The 20,210-nt window shown below is 42.4% G+C and overlaps 1 protein-coding gene across 1 annotated transcript; it reads left to right on the top strand.

Moving 5' to 3' along the window:
- The first annotated feature begins 285 nt into the window (after positions 1–285).
- On the top strand, positions 286–2,728 carry LOC146606815 (E3 SUMO-protein ligase ZBED1-like). Its single transcript, XM_085349366.1, has 3 exons — positions 286–1,625; positions 1,802–2,054; positions 2,214–2,728. Exons 1-3 carry the CDS (start codon positions 508–510, stop codon positions 2,628–2,630), a joined length of 1,788 nt encoding a protein of 595 aa, XP_085205492.1. The 5' UTR covers positions 286–507; the 3' UTR covers positions 2,631–2,728.
- The last annotated feature ends 17,482 nt before the right edge of the window (positions 2,729–20,210 follow it).

Below are 20,210 nucleotides of genomic sequence, written 5' to 3'. Positions count from 1 at the left end.
ACTAACATTAGCTAGGGCTGTGCGACATGACCAAAATCTCATATCCCAATATAAGACGTTTCTCGTCTTATATTGTAGTTTTATTTTATAGTGTTTCTGTGTTCTGCTGGTCCAGACTGGAGTTCCTTTCCTGGCTACAGACCTGCGGGTCATCCAGATCCTCATTTTCCTTACAATCATGTTGCTGTGGGAGGTCTTGATGGACAGAACACACAAGAAAAAAGTCACACTGTGAGCAGGTCTCTCAGATATGTGAGCGATATTTAAATTAGGGGTGTCAAATTATCGCGTTAATTGCGATTAATTAATTACAATGCTATTTAGCGCGTTATGTTTTTTAATCTCGTTAATCTAATTTTTAATCTCTTGACGTCATTGATTTTGTATGAGAGTTGCTATGTTATAAAATCCGTTTTTATGTGCTGGGCTCCTTGTGCTTGACTTGTTGGGGGTGGAGTCACGTCGTGAGGTCAAGGTGAGAAGTGGTGATTAGCTTACAGTGTGGATATGGAGGCGCATCTGAGAGTTGTTGGCCCAATGAACGGGAAATTTGTATTTCATAAACGCCCCGACGGCACCATTGACAAAGGTAAAGTGGTCTGCCTAGAGTGTAAGAAGGAGTTTGCTTACCACCGAAGCAGCTCAAGTTTGGCCTATCACCTCAACGCAAAGCACCCAGCCGCGAGTGCAGCAACAGCTAGCAGTGAAGACGTTAGCAATATAGCAAGCCAGAGCAAAGCTTTTCGCCAAACAAAACTAGAGAATACCCCTCGTATGAGCAAGTCTGCGACCGACAGGCTGACTAATGTTATTGCCAAGTGGATAGCGATGAACTGTAGGCCGATAAATATAGTAGAGGACGAAGGATTGACAGAGGTGTTGCAAATTGCGTCCAATGACCCGTCATACAAGCCGCCGTGCAGGACTACAGTAACGACCAAAATCAGCAAAATGTACGACGTCGAAAAGAAAAACAAACTTGAGATTTTGGCGGAGGATTCTCCCAACTGTGTTGCTATAACCGGAGATCACTGGACCTCAGCTGGCAACCACAGCTATTTTGGGGTGACTGGACACTTTATTGATAGTGAGTGGAACCTCAACTCATTTGCACTGACCGTCATGAGAACAGAAACCAGGCACTTTGCTGATAAATGCGCCGAACAGTTCCTCAAGGTAGCAAATGACTGGGGTATTGAAAACAAGATATCCACCATTGGCACAGACAGCTCAGCAAACATGCTGGCTGCTATGAGAGCACTTCCATATGAGCACATCGCCTGCAATGCTCACATTCTCCAGAGGACCATCACGGTATGTCTCGATAGCAGTGGTTTTGTCGGTGTACTGGCAAAGTGCCGCAAGATTGTTGGTCATTTTAAACAAAGCCCTGCGAGTACCACAGAACTTAACCAACAACAAGTAGCACTCGGAAAGAAGAGCGATCAACTTATACAGGATGTACCCACCAGGTGGAACTCGACTCTCGCAATGGTCTCACGCCTCCTATGTAACCGAGAGGCTGTCCAGGCTACGTTGGACCAACAGAACCACAGGTTGGTCTTGCCAACCGAAGCTGAGTGGGCGAAACTGCAGAGGCTGGAGCTCCTGCTTGAACCATGCAAGTAAGTTCAAATAAACACCTTCCCATTTTAATTATATAAACTACTGTTACATGTGTAAAATCAAAATTAATGAACATAACAAGGAACTTTTAAGGACAATTAAATTGGAAATCAGTTACACTTTGATTTAAATGAATCCAGCTAGGTTTATTTAGCAAACCTCTCTACCTCTGCAGGTATGTGACAGAGCTGCTGGGTGGTGAGGCCTACGTCTCTTGCTCTGTAGTGCTGCCTGCTTTTCGCCATCTGTACCGTGTCATGGACATTACTGATGATGATCCTGCCTACGTGGTGAAGTTCAAGAATGCCTTCCAGAAGGATCTGGCAGCACGACGAGCTAATGGCAACGAGATATGGTTCGAGGTGGCCACAGCATTGGATCCACGGTTTAAGGATTTGAAATGTCTTCCAAGAGAAAAGAGGGAACAGGTAGGACAATAAGGTTAAGCTGGACTAATGAGTCCAATTCATTATCAAATCAAACTTTTATTTATTATATGGAACACAAAGTTCTTTACAAGATTAAATAAAAAAAAAAAAAAAAGCACTTAGTTTTAATCACAATCATTCATTCATTCATTCATTCAGGTGTGGACCATTCTGGAGAATATGCTCCAGGCAGCAGAGCCCAGAAGAGCAGATAGTCTCCAGCCCTCCACAGAGGATGATGGACCAGCTCAGAAGAAGAGGAGGAGCGAACTCCTTCTGGGGTCTGACTCTGACTCAGAAGATGGAATTGAGTCTGGAGAGCTGCAGCGCTACAGAGCAGAACCCAGCATCAGTATTGATGACTGTCCCCTGCAGTGGTGGTATGCTCACTCAGGAGTCTATGAAAAGCTGTCAGTCCTAGCACAAAAGTACCTGGCCTCCCCAGCTACCTCTGTACCCTGTGAGAGACTCTTTAGCCTTGCAGGCCACATAGTGCAAAAGAAAAGGGCAGCCTTGCTTCCAGAAAATGTTACCAGGCTGGTGTGTCTTAGCGACTGGCTGAGGAAGAAGAAATGAGACACATGTGGTCAGCATAGCTGCTGTGTCATTTGTAGCCTACTAGAATAGATTGCTTGATGTTCAGCACTTTTTTTTGTGATGGAAGAATACTTTGATGTGCTAACTTGCAGCACTGCAATGTCAGTTTTATTTTTCATTATCTGAAGCAGAGGAATTTCAGTGCTGTATTGCTCAGAAAAGAGCAACTCTGATGTGCTAACTTGCAGCACTTAATTTATTTGATTTTATTTGTATTTATTTTTCCACTTATTTTACAAAAGAATACAACAGTATGTAAATGGTTGCATCTGTTTAACGTTTGTTAAACAATAAATGACTTTATAAAGTCACTTTCTTTGTTATATCAGTCTTTTGGTCTGCCACAATAAGTTGAGGGCTTTCCTCAGCTATTTTTAGGTGAGATTAAAAAAGAGATTAATTAGATCAATTAATTAAAAATCATAATTAATTAATCTCTATTTTTTTTTAATCTCTTGACAGCACTAATTTAAATATTCTCTCTCATGCAGCGAACAGAGAAGAATTCTGTTTACATGCAGAAAGTCATCATTTATGAGGCGTACAGCTCACTACTCCAACTTGGTCCTTGTGGCCAATAATCCACAGTTTTCATTGTCTCAACATTTTTCTACATTCTGCGTACAGTTCTGGGCTAACATGACTTAAATCTGAAACAGAAAACATGTCTCCAGTGAGGCAGTATCCCAGGCGGTAATGCACGCCATGTGTCTTTGTGACATTTTGTTATAAGTCATATTCATTTCTATATTATGAAATCTGCTTATTACACTTTTACATACCAAATCTGGTCAGCCGTGATCCAGGTTTCCACAACAAATCCAGCTGTTCTCCGGTCCAGACATTAATCCCTTCATCCTCCTGCTTCAGTGCAAGCTGCTCTCCTCCCTGATTGGTGGAGATTTCCTCCTGTTCCTCTTTAGTCTGTAGAGGCTCTGGGTCCTCCTGGTTGAGACTGGAGCTCCTCTCATGGTCACAGAACTGCTGATCATCCAGACCTTCGTGTTCAACAAAAGGACACAAGAAAATAGTGACTAATGTGATGATAAGAAAGCTCAAGAAGGATGAAAACGGTCACCTATTGAGAATTTAGCTTGCGTTTTATGTTGCCACAGAAACATTCACTGATAGTCATTTGTTCACTGGATGATGTTGATAACCTTACAGCTGTCTGGGGTCTGATTTTTAGATGTGACTGCCAGTGATCATCACACACTGTGAATAAACAAACAAATGAACAGCAGCATGATCTGAATATGATCATGAAAGCTTAAAGTATTTTACGACGGCAGGTAAGATATGCTGTTAATGCTAATCTTTTAACATTTTACTAATAAATATGATGCAAATCTCATGGTCCACTACATTCCAAAGATGCTCTGTTGGGTTGAGAGCTGGTAACTCTGGAGACCCGAGTACAGAGAACTCAATGTCATTTTAAGGGAACTGCATATTTTCTCTTTTTTGGACTACTCTCTGTAAATCATGCAGATGTTTGTGCTGGAAATTTAAACAGATCAGCAGTTTCTGAAATACTCAGATCAGCCAATGTGGCACCAACACCCACACCATGATCAAAGTGATTTCAATCACCGTCACTGATCGCTATATGCTGAAATGCATGGACTGCTGCCATCTGATTGGCTGATTACATTTTGGATTAAAGAGTAGTTGAACGGGTGTAGTTAACAAAGTGGCCGTAAGTATGTTTACATAGATGCAGTGTTAGGGAGTAACGGCATACATGTACCGGCATTATGCATTTAAAATACAAAACATGAGTAACTGTATTCCGATATCCATCCATCCATTCGCTTATCCTTTTCAGGGTCGCGGGGGGCGCTGGAGCCTATCCCAGCTGTTATAGGGCGAAAGGTGAGGTACACCCTGGACAGGTCGCCAGTCTGTCGCAGGGCTAACACATAGGGACAGACAACCATTCACACTCACATTCACACCTAGTGGCAATTTGGATTATCCAATTAACCTATCCCCACAAGCTGCATGTCTTTGGACGGTAGGAGGAAGCCGGAGTACCCGGAGAGAACCCACGCAAACACGGTGAGAACATGCAAACTCCACACAGAAAGACCCCGGCCTGATGGTGGAATTGAACTCAGGACTTTCTTGCTGTGAGGCAACAGTGCTAACCACCGTGCCGCCGATAGTTACCGATAATTTGGTAATAATTAGAATACAGTTACTTCTAAATAAATGGATTACACGATGGTCTTTTCCTGTTTCATATGTCAGGCTATACCCTCTCTAATTTTGTTGATTTCACGCATTACCGGAAACCCAAACAAAACACGCAACAAGAAGCTCTAGTGTAAGTCTCTTGGTAATGTTGGTGGCGTCAGTTATACAATGGACCCAGAAACCGAGCTGCTCTCAACTATAAAGACTCCACCCGAAAGAAACATCTGGAAGTACATTCTTTTTTTAAAGACTAACATTAGCTAGGGCTGTGCGACATGACCAAAATCTCATATCCCAATATAAGACGTTTCTCGTCTTATATTGTAGTTTTATTTTATAGTGTTTCTGTGTTCTGCTGGTCCAGACTGGAGTTCCTTTCCTGGCTACAGACCTGCGGGTCATCCAGATCCTCATTTTCCTTACAATCATGTTGCTGTGGGAGGTCTTGATGGACAGAACACACAAGAAAAAAGTCACACTGTGAGCAGGTCTCTCAGATATGTGAGCGATATTTAAATATTCTCTCTCATGCAGCGAACAGAGAAGAATTCTGTTTACATGCAGAAAGTCATCATTTATGAGGCGTACAGCTCACTACTCCAACTTGGTCCTTGTGGCCAATAATCCACAGTTTTCATTGTCTCAACATTTTTCTACATTCTGCGTACAGTTCTGGGCTAACATGACTTAAATCTGAAACAGAAAACATGTCTCCAGTGAGGCAGTATCCCAGGCGGTAATGCACGCCATGTGTCTTTGTGACATTTTGTTATAAGTCATATTCATTTCTATATTATGAAATCTGCTTATTACACTTTTACATACCAAATCTGGTCAGCCGTGATCCAGGTTTCCACAACAAATCCAGCTGTTCTCCGGTCCAGACATTAATCCCTTCATCCTCCTGCTTCAGTGCAAGCTGCTCTCCTCCCTGATTGGTGGAGATTTCCTCCTGTTCCTCTTTAGTCTGTAGAGGCTCTGGGTCCTCCTGGTTGAGACTGGAGCTCCTCTCATGGTCACAGAACTGCTGATCATCCAGACCTTCGTGTTCAACAAAAGGACACAAGAAAATAGTGACTAATGTGATGATAAGAAAGCTCAAGAAGGATGAAAACGGTCACCTATTGAGAATTTAGCTTGCGTTTTATGTTGCCACAGAAACATTCACTGATAGTCATTTGTTCACTGGATGATGTTGATAACCTTACAGCTGTCTGGGGTCTGATTTTTAGATGTGACTGCCAGTGATCATCACACACTGTGAATAAACAAACAAATGAACAGCAGCATGATCTGAATATGATCATGAAAGCTTAAAGTATTTTACGACGGCAGGTAAGATATGCTGTTAATGCTAATCTTTTAACATTTTACTAATAAATATGATGCAAATCTCATGGTCCACTACATTCCAAAGATGCTCTGTTGGGTTGAGAGCTGGTAACTCTGGAGACCCGAGTACAGAGAACTCAATGTCATTTTAAGGGAACTGCATATTTTCTCTTTTTTGGACTACTCTCTGTAAATCATGCAGATGTTTGTGCTGGAAATTTAAACAGATCAGCAGTTTCTGAAATACTCAGATCAGCCAATGTGGCACCAACACCCACACCATGATCAAAGTGATTTCAATCACCGTCACTGATCGCTATATGCTGAAATGCATGGACTGCTGCCATCTGATTGGCTGATTACATTTTGGATTAAAGAGTAGTTGAACGGGTGTAGTTAACAAAGTGGCCGTAAGTATGTTTACATAGATGCAGTGTTAGGGAGTAACGGCATACATGTACCGGCGTTATGCATTTAAAATACAAAACATGAGTAACTGTATTCCGATATCCATCCATCCATTCGCTTATCCTTTTCAGGGTCGCGGGGGGCGCTGGAGCCTATCCCAGCTGTTATAGGGCGAAAGGTGAGGTACACCCTGGACAGGTCGCCAGTCTGTCGCAGGGCTAACACATAGGGACAGACAACCATTCACACTCACATTCACACCTAGTGGCAATTTGGATTATCCAATTAACCTATCCCCACAAGCTGCATGTCTTTGGACGGTGGGAGGAAGCCGGAGTACCCGGAGAGAACCCACGCAAACACGGTGAGAACATGCAAACTCCACACAGAAAGACCCCGGCCTGATGGTGGAATTGAACTCAGGACTTTCTTGCTGTGAGGCAACAGTGCTAACCACCGTGCCGCCGATAGTTACCGATAATTTGGTAATAATTAGAATACAGTTACTTCTAAATAAATGGATTACACGATGGTCTTTTCCTGTTTCATATGTCAGGCTATACCCTCTCTAATTTTGTTGATTTCACGCATTACCGGAAACCCAAACAAAACACGCAACAAGAAGCTCTAGTGTAAGTCTCTTGGTAATGTTGGTGGCGTCAGTTATACAATGGACCCAGAAACCGAGCTGCTCTCAACTATAAAGACTCCACCCGAAAGAAACATCTGGAAGTACATTCTTTTTTTAAAGACTAACATTAGCTAGGGCTGTGCGACATGACCAAAATCTCATATCCCAATATAAGACGTTTCTCGTCTTATATTGTAGTTTTATTTTATAGTGTTTCTGTGTTCTGCTGGTCCAGACTGGAGTTCCTTTCCTGGCTACAGACCTGCGGGTCATCCAGATCCTCATTTTCCTTACAATCATGTTGCTGTGGGAGGTCTTGATGGACAGAACACACAAGAAAAAAGTCACACTGTGAGCAGGTCTCTCAGATATGTGAGCGATATTTAAATATTCTCTCTCATGCAGCGAACAGAGAAGAATTCTGTTTACATGCAGAAAGTCATCATTTATGAGGCGTACAGCTCACTACTCCAACTTGGTCCTTGTGGCCAATAATCCACAGTTTTCATTGTCTCAACATTTTTCTACATTCTGCGTACAGTTCTGGGCTAACATGACTTAAATCTGAAACAGAAAACATGTCTCCAGTGAGGCAGTATCCCAGGCGGTAATGCACGCCATGTGTCTTTGTGACATTTTGTTATAAGTCATATTCATTTCTATATTATGAAATCTGCTTATTACACTTTTACATACCAAATCTGGTCAGCCGTGATCCAGGTTTCCACAACAAATCCAGCTGTTCTCCGGTCCAGACATTAATCCCTTCATCCTCCTGCTTCAGTGCAAGCTGCTCTCCTCCCTGATTGGTGGAGATTTCCTCCTGTTCCTCTTTAGTCTGTAGAGGCTCTGGGTCCTCCTGGTTGAGACTGGAGCTCCTCTCATGGTCACAGAACTGCTGATCATCCAGACCTTCGTGTTCAACAAAAGGACACAAGAAAATAGTGACTAATGTGATGATAAGAAAGCTCAAGAAGGATGAAAACGGTCACCTATTGAGAATTTAGCTTGCGTTTTATGTTGCCACAGAAACATTCACTGATAGTCATTTGTTCACTGGATGATGTTGATAACCTTACAGCTGTCTGGGGTCTGATTTTTAGATGTGACTGCCAGTGATCATCACACACTGTGAATAAACAAACAAATGAACAGCAGCATGATCTGAATATGATCATGAAAGCTTAAAGTATTTTACGACGGCAGGTAAGATATGCTGTTAATGCTAATCTTTTAACATTTTACTAATAAATATGATGCAAATCTCATGGTCCACTACATTCCAAAGATGCTCTGTTGGGTTGAGAGCTGGTAACTCTGGAGACCCGAGTACAGAGAACTCAATGTCATTTTAAGGGAACTGCATATTTTCTCTTTTTTGGACTACTCTCTGTAAATCATGCAGATGTTTGTGCTGGAAATTTAAACAGATCAGCAGTTTCTGAAATACTCAGATCAGCCAATGTGGCACCAACACCCACACCATGATCAAAGTGATTTCAATCACCGTCACTGATCGCTATATGCTGAAATGCATGGACTGCTGCCATCTGATTGGCTGATTACATTTTGGATTAAAGAGTAGTTGAACGGGTGTAGTTAACAAAGTGGCCGTAAGTATGTTTACATAGATGCAGTGTTAGGGAGTAACGGCATACATGTACCGGCATTATGCATTTAAAATACAAAACATGAGTAACTGTATTCCGATATCCATCCATCCATTCGCTTATCCTTTTCAGGGTCGCGGGGGGCGCTGGAGCCTATCCCAGCTGTTATAGGGCGAAAGGTGAGGTACACCCTGGACAGGTCGCCAGTCTGTCGCAGGGCTAACACATAGGGACAGACAACCATTCACACTCACATTCACACCTAGTGGCAATTTGGATTATCCAATTAACCTATCCCCACAAGCTGCATGTCTTTGGACGGTAGGAGGAAGCCGGAGTACCCGGAGAGAACCCACGCAAACACGGTGAGAACATGCAAACTCCACACAGAAAGACCCCGGCCTGATGGTGGAATTGAACTCAGGACTTTCTTGCTGTGAGGCAACAGTGCTAACCACCGTGCCGCCGATAGTTACCGATAATTTGGTAATAATTAGAATACAGTTACTTCTAAATAAATGGATTACACGATGGTCTTTTCCTGTTTCATATGTCAGGCTATACCCTCTCTAATTTTGTTGATTTCACGCATTACCGGAAACCCAAACAAAACACGCAACAAGAAGCTCTAGTGTAAGTCTCTTGGTAATGTTGGTGGCGTCAGTTATACAATGGACCCAGAAACCGAGCTGCTCTCAACTATAAAGACTCCACCCGAAAGAAACATCTGGAAGTACATTCTTTTTTTAAAGACTAACATTAGCTAGGGCTGTGCGACATGACCAAAATCTCATATCCCAATATAAGACGTTTCTCGTCTTATATTGTAGTTTTATTTTATAGTGTTTCTGTGTTCTGCTGGTCCAGACTGGAGTTCCTTTCCTGGCTACAGACCTGCGGGTCATCCAGATCCTCATTTTCCTTACAATCATGTTGCTGTGGGAGGTCTTGATGGACAGAACACACAAGAAAAAAGTCACACTGTGAGCAGGTCTCTCAGATATGTGAGCGATATTTAAATATTCTCTCTCATGCAGCGAACAGAGAAGAATTCTGTTTACATGCAGAAAGTCATCATTTATGAGGCGTACAGCTCACTACTCCAACTTGGTCCTTGTGGCCAATAATCCACAGTTTTCATTGTCTCAACATTTTTCTACATTCTGCGTACAGTTCTGGGCTAACATGACTTAAATCTGAAACAGAAAACATGTCTCCAGTGAGGCAGTATCCCAGGCGGTAATGCACGCCATGTGTCTTTGTGACATTTTGTTATAAGTCATATTCATTTCTATATTATGAAATCTGCTTATTACACTTTTACATACCAAATCTGGTCAGCCGTGATCCAGGTTTCCACAACAAATCCAGCTGTTCTCCGGTCCAGACATTAATCCCTTCATCCTCCTGCTTCAGTGCAAGCTGCTCTCCTCCCTGATTGGTGGAGATTTCCTCCTGTTCCTCTTTAGTCTGTAGAGGCTCTGGGTCCTCCTGGTTGAGACTGGAGCTCCTCTCATGGTCACAGAACTGCTGATCATCCAGACCTTCGTGTTCAACAAAAGGACACAAGAAAATAGTGACTAATGTGATGATAAGAAAGCTCAAGAAGGATGAAAACGGTCACCTATTGAGAATTTAGCTTGCGTTTTATGTTGCCACAGAAACATTCACTGATAGTCATTTGTTCACTGGATGATGTTGATAACCTTACAGCTGTCTGGGGTCTGATTTTTAGATGTGACTGCCAGTGATCATCACACACTGTGAATAAACAAACAAATGAACAGCAGCATGATCTGAATATGATCATGAAAGCTTAAAGTATTTTACGACGGCAGGTAAGATATGCTGTTAATGCTAATCTTTTAACATTTTACTAATAAATATGATGCAAATCTCATGGTCCACTACATTCCAAAGATGCTCTGTTGGGTTGAGAGCTGGTAACTCTGGAGACCCGAGTACAGAGAACTCAATGTCATTTTAAGGGAACTGCATATTTTCTCTTTTTTGGACTACTCTCTGTAAATCATGCAGATGTTTGTGCTGGAAATTTAAACAGATCAGCAGTTTCTGAAATACTCAGATCAGCCAATGTGGCACCAACACCCACACCATGATCAAAGTGATTTCAATCACCGTCACTGATCGCTATATGCTGAAATGCATGGACTGCTGCCATCTGATTGGCTGATTACATTTTGGATTAAAGAGTAGTTGAACGGGTGTAGTTAACAAAGTGGCCGTAAGTATGTTTACATAGATGCAGTGTTAGGGAGTAACGGCATACATGTACCGGCGTTATGCATTTAAAATACAAAACATGAGTAACTGTATTCCGATATCCATCCATCCATTCGCTTATCCTTTTCAGGGTCGCGGGGGGCGCTGGAGCCTATCCCAGCTGTTATAGGGCGAAAGGTGAGGTACACCCTGGACAGGTCGCCAGTCTGTCGCAGGGCTAACACATAGGGACAGACAACCATTCACACTCACATTCACACCTAGTGGCAATTTGGATTATCCAATTAACCTATCCCCACAAGCTGCATGTCTTTGGACGGTGGGAGGAAGCCGGAGTACCCGGAGAGAACCCACGCAAACACGGTGAGAACATGCAAACTCCACACAGAAAGACCCCGGCCTGATGGTGGAATTGAACTCAGGACTTTCTTGCTGTGAGGCAACAGTGCTAACCACCGTGCCGCCGATAGTTACCGATAATTTGGTAATAATTAGAATACAGTTACTTCTAAATAAATGGATTACACGATGGTCTTTTCCTGTTTCATATGTCAGGCTATACCCTCTCTAATTTTGTTGATTTCACGCATTACCGGAAACCCAAACAAAACACGCAACAAGAAGCTCTAGTGTAAGTCTCTTGGTAATGTTGGTGGCGTCAGTTATACAATGGACCCAGAAACCGAGCTGCTCTCAACTATAAAGACTCCACCCGAAAGAAACATCTGGAAGTACATTCTTTTTTTAAAGACTAACATTAGCTAGGGCTGTGCGACATGACCAAAATCTCATATCCCAATATAAGACGTTTCTCGTCTTATATTGTAGTTTTATTTTATAGTGTTTCTGTGTTCTGCTGGTCCAGACTGGAGTTCCTTTCCTGGCTACAGACCTGCGGGTCATCCAGATCCTCATTTTCCTTACAATCATGTTGCTGTGGGAGGTCTTGATGGACAGAACACACAAGAAAAAAGTCACACTGTGAGCAGGTCTCTCAGATATGTGAGCGATATTTAAATATTCTCTCTCATGCAGCGAACAGAGAAGAATTCTGTTTACATGCAGAAAGTCATCATTTATGAGGCGTACAGCTCACTACTCCAACTTGGTCCTTGTGGCCAATAATCCACAGTTTTCATTGTCTCAACATTTTTCTACATTCTGCGTACAGTTCTGGGCTAACATGACTTAAATCTGAAACAGAAAACATGTCTCCAGTGAGGCAGTATCCCAGGCGGTAATGCACGCCATGTGTCTTTGTGACATTTTGTTATAAGTCATATTCATTTCTATATTATGAAATCTGCTTATTACACTTTTACATACCAAATCTGGTCAGCCGTGATCCAGGTTTCCACAACAAATCCAGCTGTTCTCCGGTCCAGACATTAATCCCTTCATCCTCCTGCTTCAGTGCAAGCTGCTCTCCTCCCTGATTGGTGGAGATTTCCTCCTGTTCCTCTTTAGTCTGTAGAGGCTCTGGGTCCTCCTGGTTGAGACTGGAGCTCCTCTCATGGTCACAGAACTGCTGATCATCCAGACCTTCGTGTTCAACAAAAGGACACAAGAAAATAGTGACTAATGTGATGATAAGAAAGCTCAAGAAGGATGAAAACGGTCACCTATTGAGAATTTAGCTTGCGTTTTATGTTGCCACAGAAACATTCACTGATAGTCATTTGTTCACTGGATGATGTTGATAACCTTACAGCTGTCTGGGGTCTGATTTTTAGATGTGACTGCCAGTGATCATCACACACTGTGAATAAACAAACAAATGAACAGCAGCATGATCTGAATATGATCATGAAAGCTTAAAGTATTTTACGACGGCAGGTAAGATATGCTGTTAATGCTAATCTTTTAACATTTTACTAATAAATATGATGCAAATCTCATGGTCCACTACATTCCAAAGATGCTCTGTTGGGTTGAGAGCTGGTAACTCTGGAGACCCGAGTACAGAGAACTCAATGTCATTTTAAGGGAACTGCATATTTTCTCTTTTTTGGACTACTCTCTGTAAATCATGCAGATGTTTGTGCTGGAAATTTAAACAGATCAGCAGTTTCTGAAATACTCAGATCAGCCAATGTGGCACCAACACCCACACCATGATCAAAGTGATTTCAATCACCGTCACTGATCGCTATATGCTGAAATGCATGGACTGCTGCCATCTGATTGGCTGATTACATTTTGGATTAAAGAGTAGTTGAACGGGTGTAGTTAACAAAGTGGCCGTAAGTATGTTTACATAGATGCAGTGTTAGGGAGTAACGGCATACATGTACCGGCATTATGCATTTAAAATACAAAACATGAGTAACTGTATTCCGATATCCATCCATCCATTCGCTTATCCTTTTCAGGGTCGCGGGGGCCTATCCCAGCTGTTATAGGGCGAAAGGTGAGGTACACCCTGGACAGGTCGCCAGTCTGTCGCAGGGCTAACACATAGGGACAGACAACCATTCACACTCACACCTAGTGGCAATTTGGATTATCCAATTAACCTATCCCCACAAGCTGCATGTCTTTGGACGGTGGGAGGAAGCCGGAGTACCCGGAGAGAACCCACGCAAACACGGTGAGAACATGCAAACTCCACACAGAAAGACCCCGGCCTGATGGTGGAATTGAACTCAGGACTTTCTTGCTGTGAGGCAACAGTGCTAACCACCGTGCCGCCGATAGTTACCGATAATTTGGTAATAATTAGAATACAGTTACTTCTAAATAAATGGATTACACGATGGTCTTTTCCTGTTTCATATGTCAGGCTATACCCTCTCTAATTTTGTTGATTTCACGCATTACCGGAAACCCAAACAAAACACGCAACAAGAAGCTCTAGTGTAAGTCTCTTGGTAATGTTGGTGGCGTCAGTTATACAATGGACCCAGAAACCGAGCTGCTCTCAACTATAAAGACTCCACCCGAAAGAAACATCTGGAAGTACATTCTTTTTTTAAAGACTAACATTAGCTAGGGCTGTGCGACATGACCAAAATCTCATATCCCAATATAAGACGTTTCTCGTCTTATATTGTAGTTTTATTTTATAGTGTTTCTGTGTTCTGCTGGTCCAGACTGGAGTTCCTTTCCTGGCTACAGACCTGCGGGTCATCCAGATCCTCATTTTCCTTACAATCATGTTGCTGTGGGAGGTCTTGATGGACAGAACACACAAGAAAAAAGTCACACTGTGAGCAGGTCTCTCAGATATGTGAGCGATATTTAAATATTCTCTCTCATGCAGCGAACAGAGAAGAATTCTGTTTACATGCAGAAAGTCATCATTTATGAGGCGTACAGCTCACTACTCCAACTTGGTCCTTGTGGCCAATAATCCACAGTTTTCATTGTCTCAACATTTTTCTACATTCTGCGTACAGTTCTGGGCTAACATGACTTAAATCTGAAACAGAAAACATGTCTCCAGTGAGGCAGTATCCCAGGCGGTAATGCACGCCATGTGTCTTTGTGACATTTTGTTATAAGTCATATTCATTTCTATATTATGAAATCTGCTTATTACACTTTTACATACCAAATCTGGTCAGCCGTGATCCAGGTTTCCACAACAAATCCAGCTGTTCTCCGGTCCAGACATTAATCCCTTCATCCTCCTGCTTCAGTGCAAGCTGCTCTCCTCCCTGATTGGTGGAGATTTCCTCCTGTTCCTCTTTAGTCTGTAGAGGCTCTGGGTCCTCCTGGTTGAGACTGGAGCTCCTCTCATGGTCACAGAACTGCTGATCATCCAGACCTTCGTGTTCAACAAAAGGACACAAGAAAATAGTGACTAATGTGATGATAAGAAAGCTCAAGAAGGATGAAAACGGTCACCTATTGAGAATTTAGCTTGCGTTTTATGTTGCCACAGAAACATTCACTGATAGTCATTTGTTCACTGGATGATGTTGATAACCTTACAGCTGTCTGGGGTCTGATTTTTAGATGTGACTGCCAGTGATCATCACACACTGTGAATAAACAAACAAATGAACAGCAGCATGATCTGAATATGATCATGAAAGCTTAAAGTATTTTACGACGGCAGGTAAGATATGCTGTTAATGCTAATCTTTTAACATTTTACTAATAAATATGATGCAAATCTCATGGTCCACTACATTCCAAAGATGCTCTGTTGGGTTGAGAGCTGGTAACTCTGGAGACCCGAGTACAGAGAACTCAATGTCATTTTAAGGGAACTGCATATTTTCTCTTTTTTGGACTACTCTCTGTAAATCATGCAGATGTTTGTGCTGGAAATTTAAACAGATCAGCAGTTTCTGAAATACTCAGATCAGCCAATGTGGCACCAACACCCACACCATGATCAAAGTGATTTCAATCACCGTCACTGATCGCTATATGCTGAAATGCATGGACTGCTGCCATCTGATTGGCTGATTACATTTTGGATTAAAGAGTAGTTGAACGGGTGTAGTTAACAAAGTGGCCGTAAGTATGTTTACATAGATGCAGTGTTAGGGAGTAACGGCATACATGTACCGGCATTATGCATTTAAAATACAAAACATGAGTAACTGTATTCCGATATCCATCCATCCATTCGCTTATCCTTTTCAGGGTCGCGGGGGGCGCTGGAGCCTATCCCAGCTGTTATAGGGCGAAAGGTGAGGTACACCCTGGACAGGTCGCCAGTCTGTCGCAGGGCTAACACATAGGGACAGACAACCATTCACACTCACATTCACACCTAGTGGCAATTTGGATTATCCAATTAACCTATCCCCACAAGCTGCATGTCTTTGGACGGTGGGAGGAAGCCGGAGTACCCGGAGAGAACCCACGCAAACACGGTGAGAACATGCAAACTCCACACAGAAAGACCCCGGCCTGATGGTGGAATTGAACTCAGGACTTTCTTGCTGTGAGGCAACAGTGCTAACCACCGTGCCGCCGATAGTTACCGATAATTTGGTAATAATTAGAATACAGTTACTTCTAAATAAATGGATTACACGATGGTCTTTTCCTGTTTCATATGTCAGGCTATACCCTCTCTAATTTTGTTGATTTCACGCATTACCGGAAACCCAAACAAAACACGCAACAAGAAGCTCTAGTGTAAGTCTCTTGGTAATGTTGGTGGCGTCAGTTATACAATGGACCCAGAAACCGAGCTGCTCTCAACTATAAAGACTCCACCCGAAAGAAACATCTGGAAGTACATTCTTTTTTTAAAGACTAACATTAGCTAGGGCTGTGCGACATGACCAAAATCTCATATCCCAATATAAGACGTTTCTCGTCTTATATTGTAGTTTTATTTTATAGTGTTTCTGTGTTCTGCTGGTCCAGACTGGAGTTCCTTTCCTGGCTACAGACCTGCGGGTCATCCAGATCCTCATTTTCCTTACAATCATGTTGCTGTGGGAGGTCTTGATGGACAGAACACACAAGAAAAAAGTCACACTGTGAGCAGGTCTCTCAGATATGTGAGCGATATTTAAATATTCTCTCTCATGCAGCGAACAGAGAAGAATTCTGTTTACATGCAGAAAGTCATCATTTATGAGGCGTACAGCTCACTACTCCAACTTGGTCCTTGTGGCCAATAATCCACAGTTTTCATTGTCTCAACATTTTTCTACATTCTGCGTACAGTTCTGGGCTAACATGACTTAAATCTGAAACAGAAAATATGTCTCCAGTGAGGCAGTATCCCAGGCGGTAATGCACGCCATGTGTCTTTGTGACATTTTGTTATAAGTCATATTCATTTCTATATTATGAAATCTGCTTATTACACTTTTACATACCAAATCTGGTCAGCCGTGATCCAGGTTTCCACAACAAATCCAGCTGTTCTCCGGTCCAGACATTAATCCCTTCATCCTCCTGCTTCAGTGCAAGCTGCTCTCCTCCCTGATTGGTGGAGATTTCCTCCTGTTCCTCTTTAGTCTGTAGAGGCTCTGGGTCCTCCTGGTTGAGACTGGAGCTCCTCTCATGGTCACAGAACTGCTGATCATCCAGACCTTCGTGTTCAACAAAAGGACACAAGAAAATAGTGACTAATGTGATGATAAGAAAGCTCAAGAAGGATGAAAACGGTCACCTATTGAGAATTTAGCTTGCGTTTTATGTTGCCACAGAAACATTCACTGATAGTCATTTGTTCACTGGATGATGTTGATAACCTTACAGCTGTCTGGGGTCTGATTTTTAGATGTGACTGCCAGTGATCATCACACACTGTGAATAAACAAACAAATGAACAGCAGCATGATCTGAATATGATCATGAAAGCTTAAAGTATTTTACGACGGCAGGTAAGATATGCTGTTAATGCTAATCTTTTAACATTTTACTAATAAATATGATGCAAATCTCATGGTCCACTACATTCCAAAGATGCTCTGTTGGGTTGAGAGCTGGTAACTCTGGAGACCCGAGTACAGAGAACTCAATGTCATTTTAAGGGAACTGCATATTTTCTCTTTTTTGGACTACTCTCTGTAAATCATGCAGATGTTTGTGCTGGAAATTTAAACAGATCAGCAGTTTCTGAAATACTCAGATCAGCCAATGTGGCACCAACACCCACACCATGATCAAAGTGATTTCAATCACCGTCACTGATCGCTATATGCTGAAATGCATGGACTGCTGCCATCTGATTGGCTGATTACATTTTGGATTAAAGAGTAGTTGAACGGGTGTAGTTAACAAAGTGGCCGTAAGTATGTTTACATAGATGCAGTGTTAGGGAGTAACGGCATACATGTACCGGCATTATGCATTTAAAATACAAAACATGAGTAACTGTATTCCGATATCCATCCATCCATTCGCTTATCCTTTTCAGGGTCGCGGGGGGCGCTGGAGCCTATCCCAGCTGTTATAGGGCGAAAGGTGAGGTACACCCTGGACAGGTCGCCAGTCTGTCGCAGGGCTAACACATAGGGACAGACAACCATTCACACTCACATTCACACCTAGTGGCAATTTGGATTATCCAATTAACCTATCCCCACAAGCTGCATGTCTTTGGACGGTGGGAGGAAGCCGGAGTACCCGGAGAGAACCCACGCAAACACGGTGAGAACATGCAAACTCCACACAGAAAGACCCCGGCCTGATGGTGGAATTGAACTCAGGACTTTCTTGCTGTGAGGCAACAGTGCTAACCACCGTGCCGCCGATAGTTACCGATAATTTGGTAATAATTAGAATACAGTTACTTCTAAATAAATGGATTACACGATGGTCTTTTCCTGTTTCATATGTCAGGCTATACCCTCTCTAATTTTGTTGATTTCACGCATTACCGGAAACCCAAACAAAACACGCAACAAGAAGCTCTAGTGTAAGTCTCTTGGTAATGTTGGTGGCGTCAGTTATACAATGGACCCAGAAACCGAGCTGCTCTCAACTATAAAGACTCCACCCGAAAGAAACATCTGGAAGTACATTCTTTTTTTAAAGACTAACATTAGCTAGGGCTGTGCGACATGACCAAAATCTCATATCCCAATATAAGACGTTTCTCGTCTTATATTGTAGTTTTATTTTATAGTGTTTCTGTGTTCTGCTGGTCCAGACTGGAGTTCCTTTCCTGGCTACAGACCTGCGGGTCATCCAGATCCTCATTTTCCTTACAATCATGTTGCTGTGGGAGGTCTTGATGGACAGAACACACAAGAAAAAAGTCACACTGTGAGCAGGTCTCTCAGATATGTGAGCGATATTTAAATATTCTCTCTCATGCAGCGAACAGAGAAGAATTCTGTTTACATGCAGAAAGTCATCATTTATGAGGCGTACAGCTCACTACTCCAACTTGGTCCTTGTGGCCAATAATCCACAGTTTTCATTGTCTCAACATTTTTCTACATTCTGCGTACAGTTCTGGGCTAACATGACTTAAATCTGAAACAGAAAACATGTCTCCAGTGAGGCAGTATCCCAGGCGGTAATGCACGCCATGTGTCTTTGTGACATTTTGTTATAAGTCATATTCATTTCTATATTATGAAATCTGCTTATTACACTTTTACATACCAAATCTGGTCAGCCGTGATCCAGGTTTCCACAACAAATCCAGCTGTTCTCCGGTCCAGACATTAATCCCTTCATCCTCCTGCTTCAGTGCAAGCTGCTCTCCTTCCTGATTGGTGGAGATTTCCTCCTGTTCCTCTTTAGTCTGTAGAGGCTCTGGGTCCTCCTGGTTGAGACTGGAGCTCCTCTCCTGGTCACAGAACTGCTGATCATCCAGACCTTCGTGTTCAACAAAAGGACACAAGAAAATAGTGACTAATGTGATGATAAGAAAGCTCAAGAAGGATGAAAACGGTCACCTATTGAGAATTTAGCTTGCGTTTTATGTTGCCACAGAAACATTCACTGATAGTCATTTGTTCACTGGATGATGTTGATAACCTTACAGCTGTCTGGGGTCTGATTTTTAGATGTGACTGCCAGTGATCATCACACACTGTGAATAAACAAACAAATGAACAGCAGCATGATCTGAATATGATCATGAAAGCTTAAAGTATTTTACGACGGCAGGTAAGATATGCTGTTAATGCTAATCTTTTAACATTTTACTAATAAATATGATGCAAATCTCATGGTCCACTACATTCCAAAGATGCTCTGTTGGGTTGAGAGCTGGTAACTCTGGAGACCCGAGTACAGAGAACTCAATGTCATTTTAAGGGAACTGCATATTTTCTCTTTTTTGGACTACTCTCTGTAAATCATGCAGATGTTTGTGCTGGAAATTTAAACAGATCAGCAGTTTCTGAAATACTCAGATCAGCCAATGTGGCACCAACACCCACACCATGATCAAAGTGATTTCAATCACCGTCACTGATCGCTATATGCTGAAATGCATGGACTGCTGCCATCTGATTGGCTGATTACATTTTGGATTAAAGAGTAGTTGAACGGGTGTAGTTAACAAAGTGGCCGTAAGTATGTTTACATAGATGCAGTGTTAGGGAGTAACGGCATACATGTACCGGCGTTATGCATTTAAAATACAAAACATGAGTAACTGTATTCCGATATCCATCCATCCATTCGCTTATCCTTTTCAGGGTCGCGGGGGGCGCTGGAGCCTATCCCAGCTGTTATAGGGCGAAAGGTGAG

This window comes from Diplotaxodon limnothrissa, unplaced genomic scaffold (genome assembly GCF_057381915.1).
Source record: "Diplotaxodon limnothrissa isolate DT_005_m unplaced genomic scaffold, D_limnothrissa_male_GT1.1 unmapped_scaffold_6, whole genome shotgun sequence".
Classification (NCBI taxonomy): domain Eukaryota; kingdom Metazoa; phylum Chordata; class Actinopteri; order Cichliformes; family Cichlidae; genus Diplotaxodon; species Diplotaxodon limnothrissa.
The sequence above is the reverse complement of the archived record's forward strand: the minus strand, read 5'-3'. Positions and strand labels throughout refer to the sequence as shown.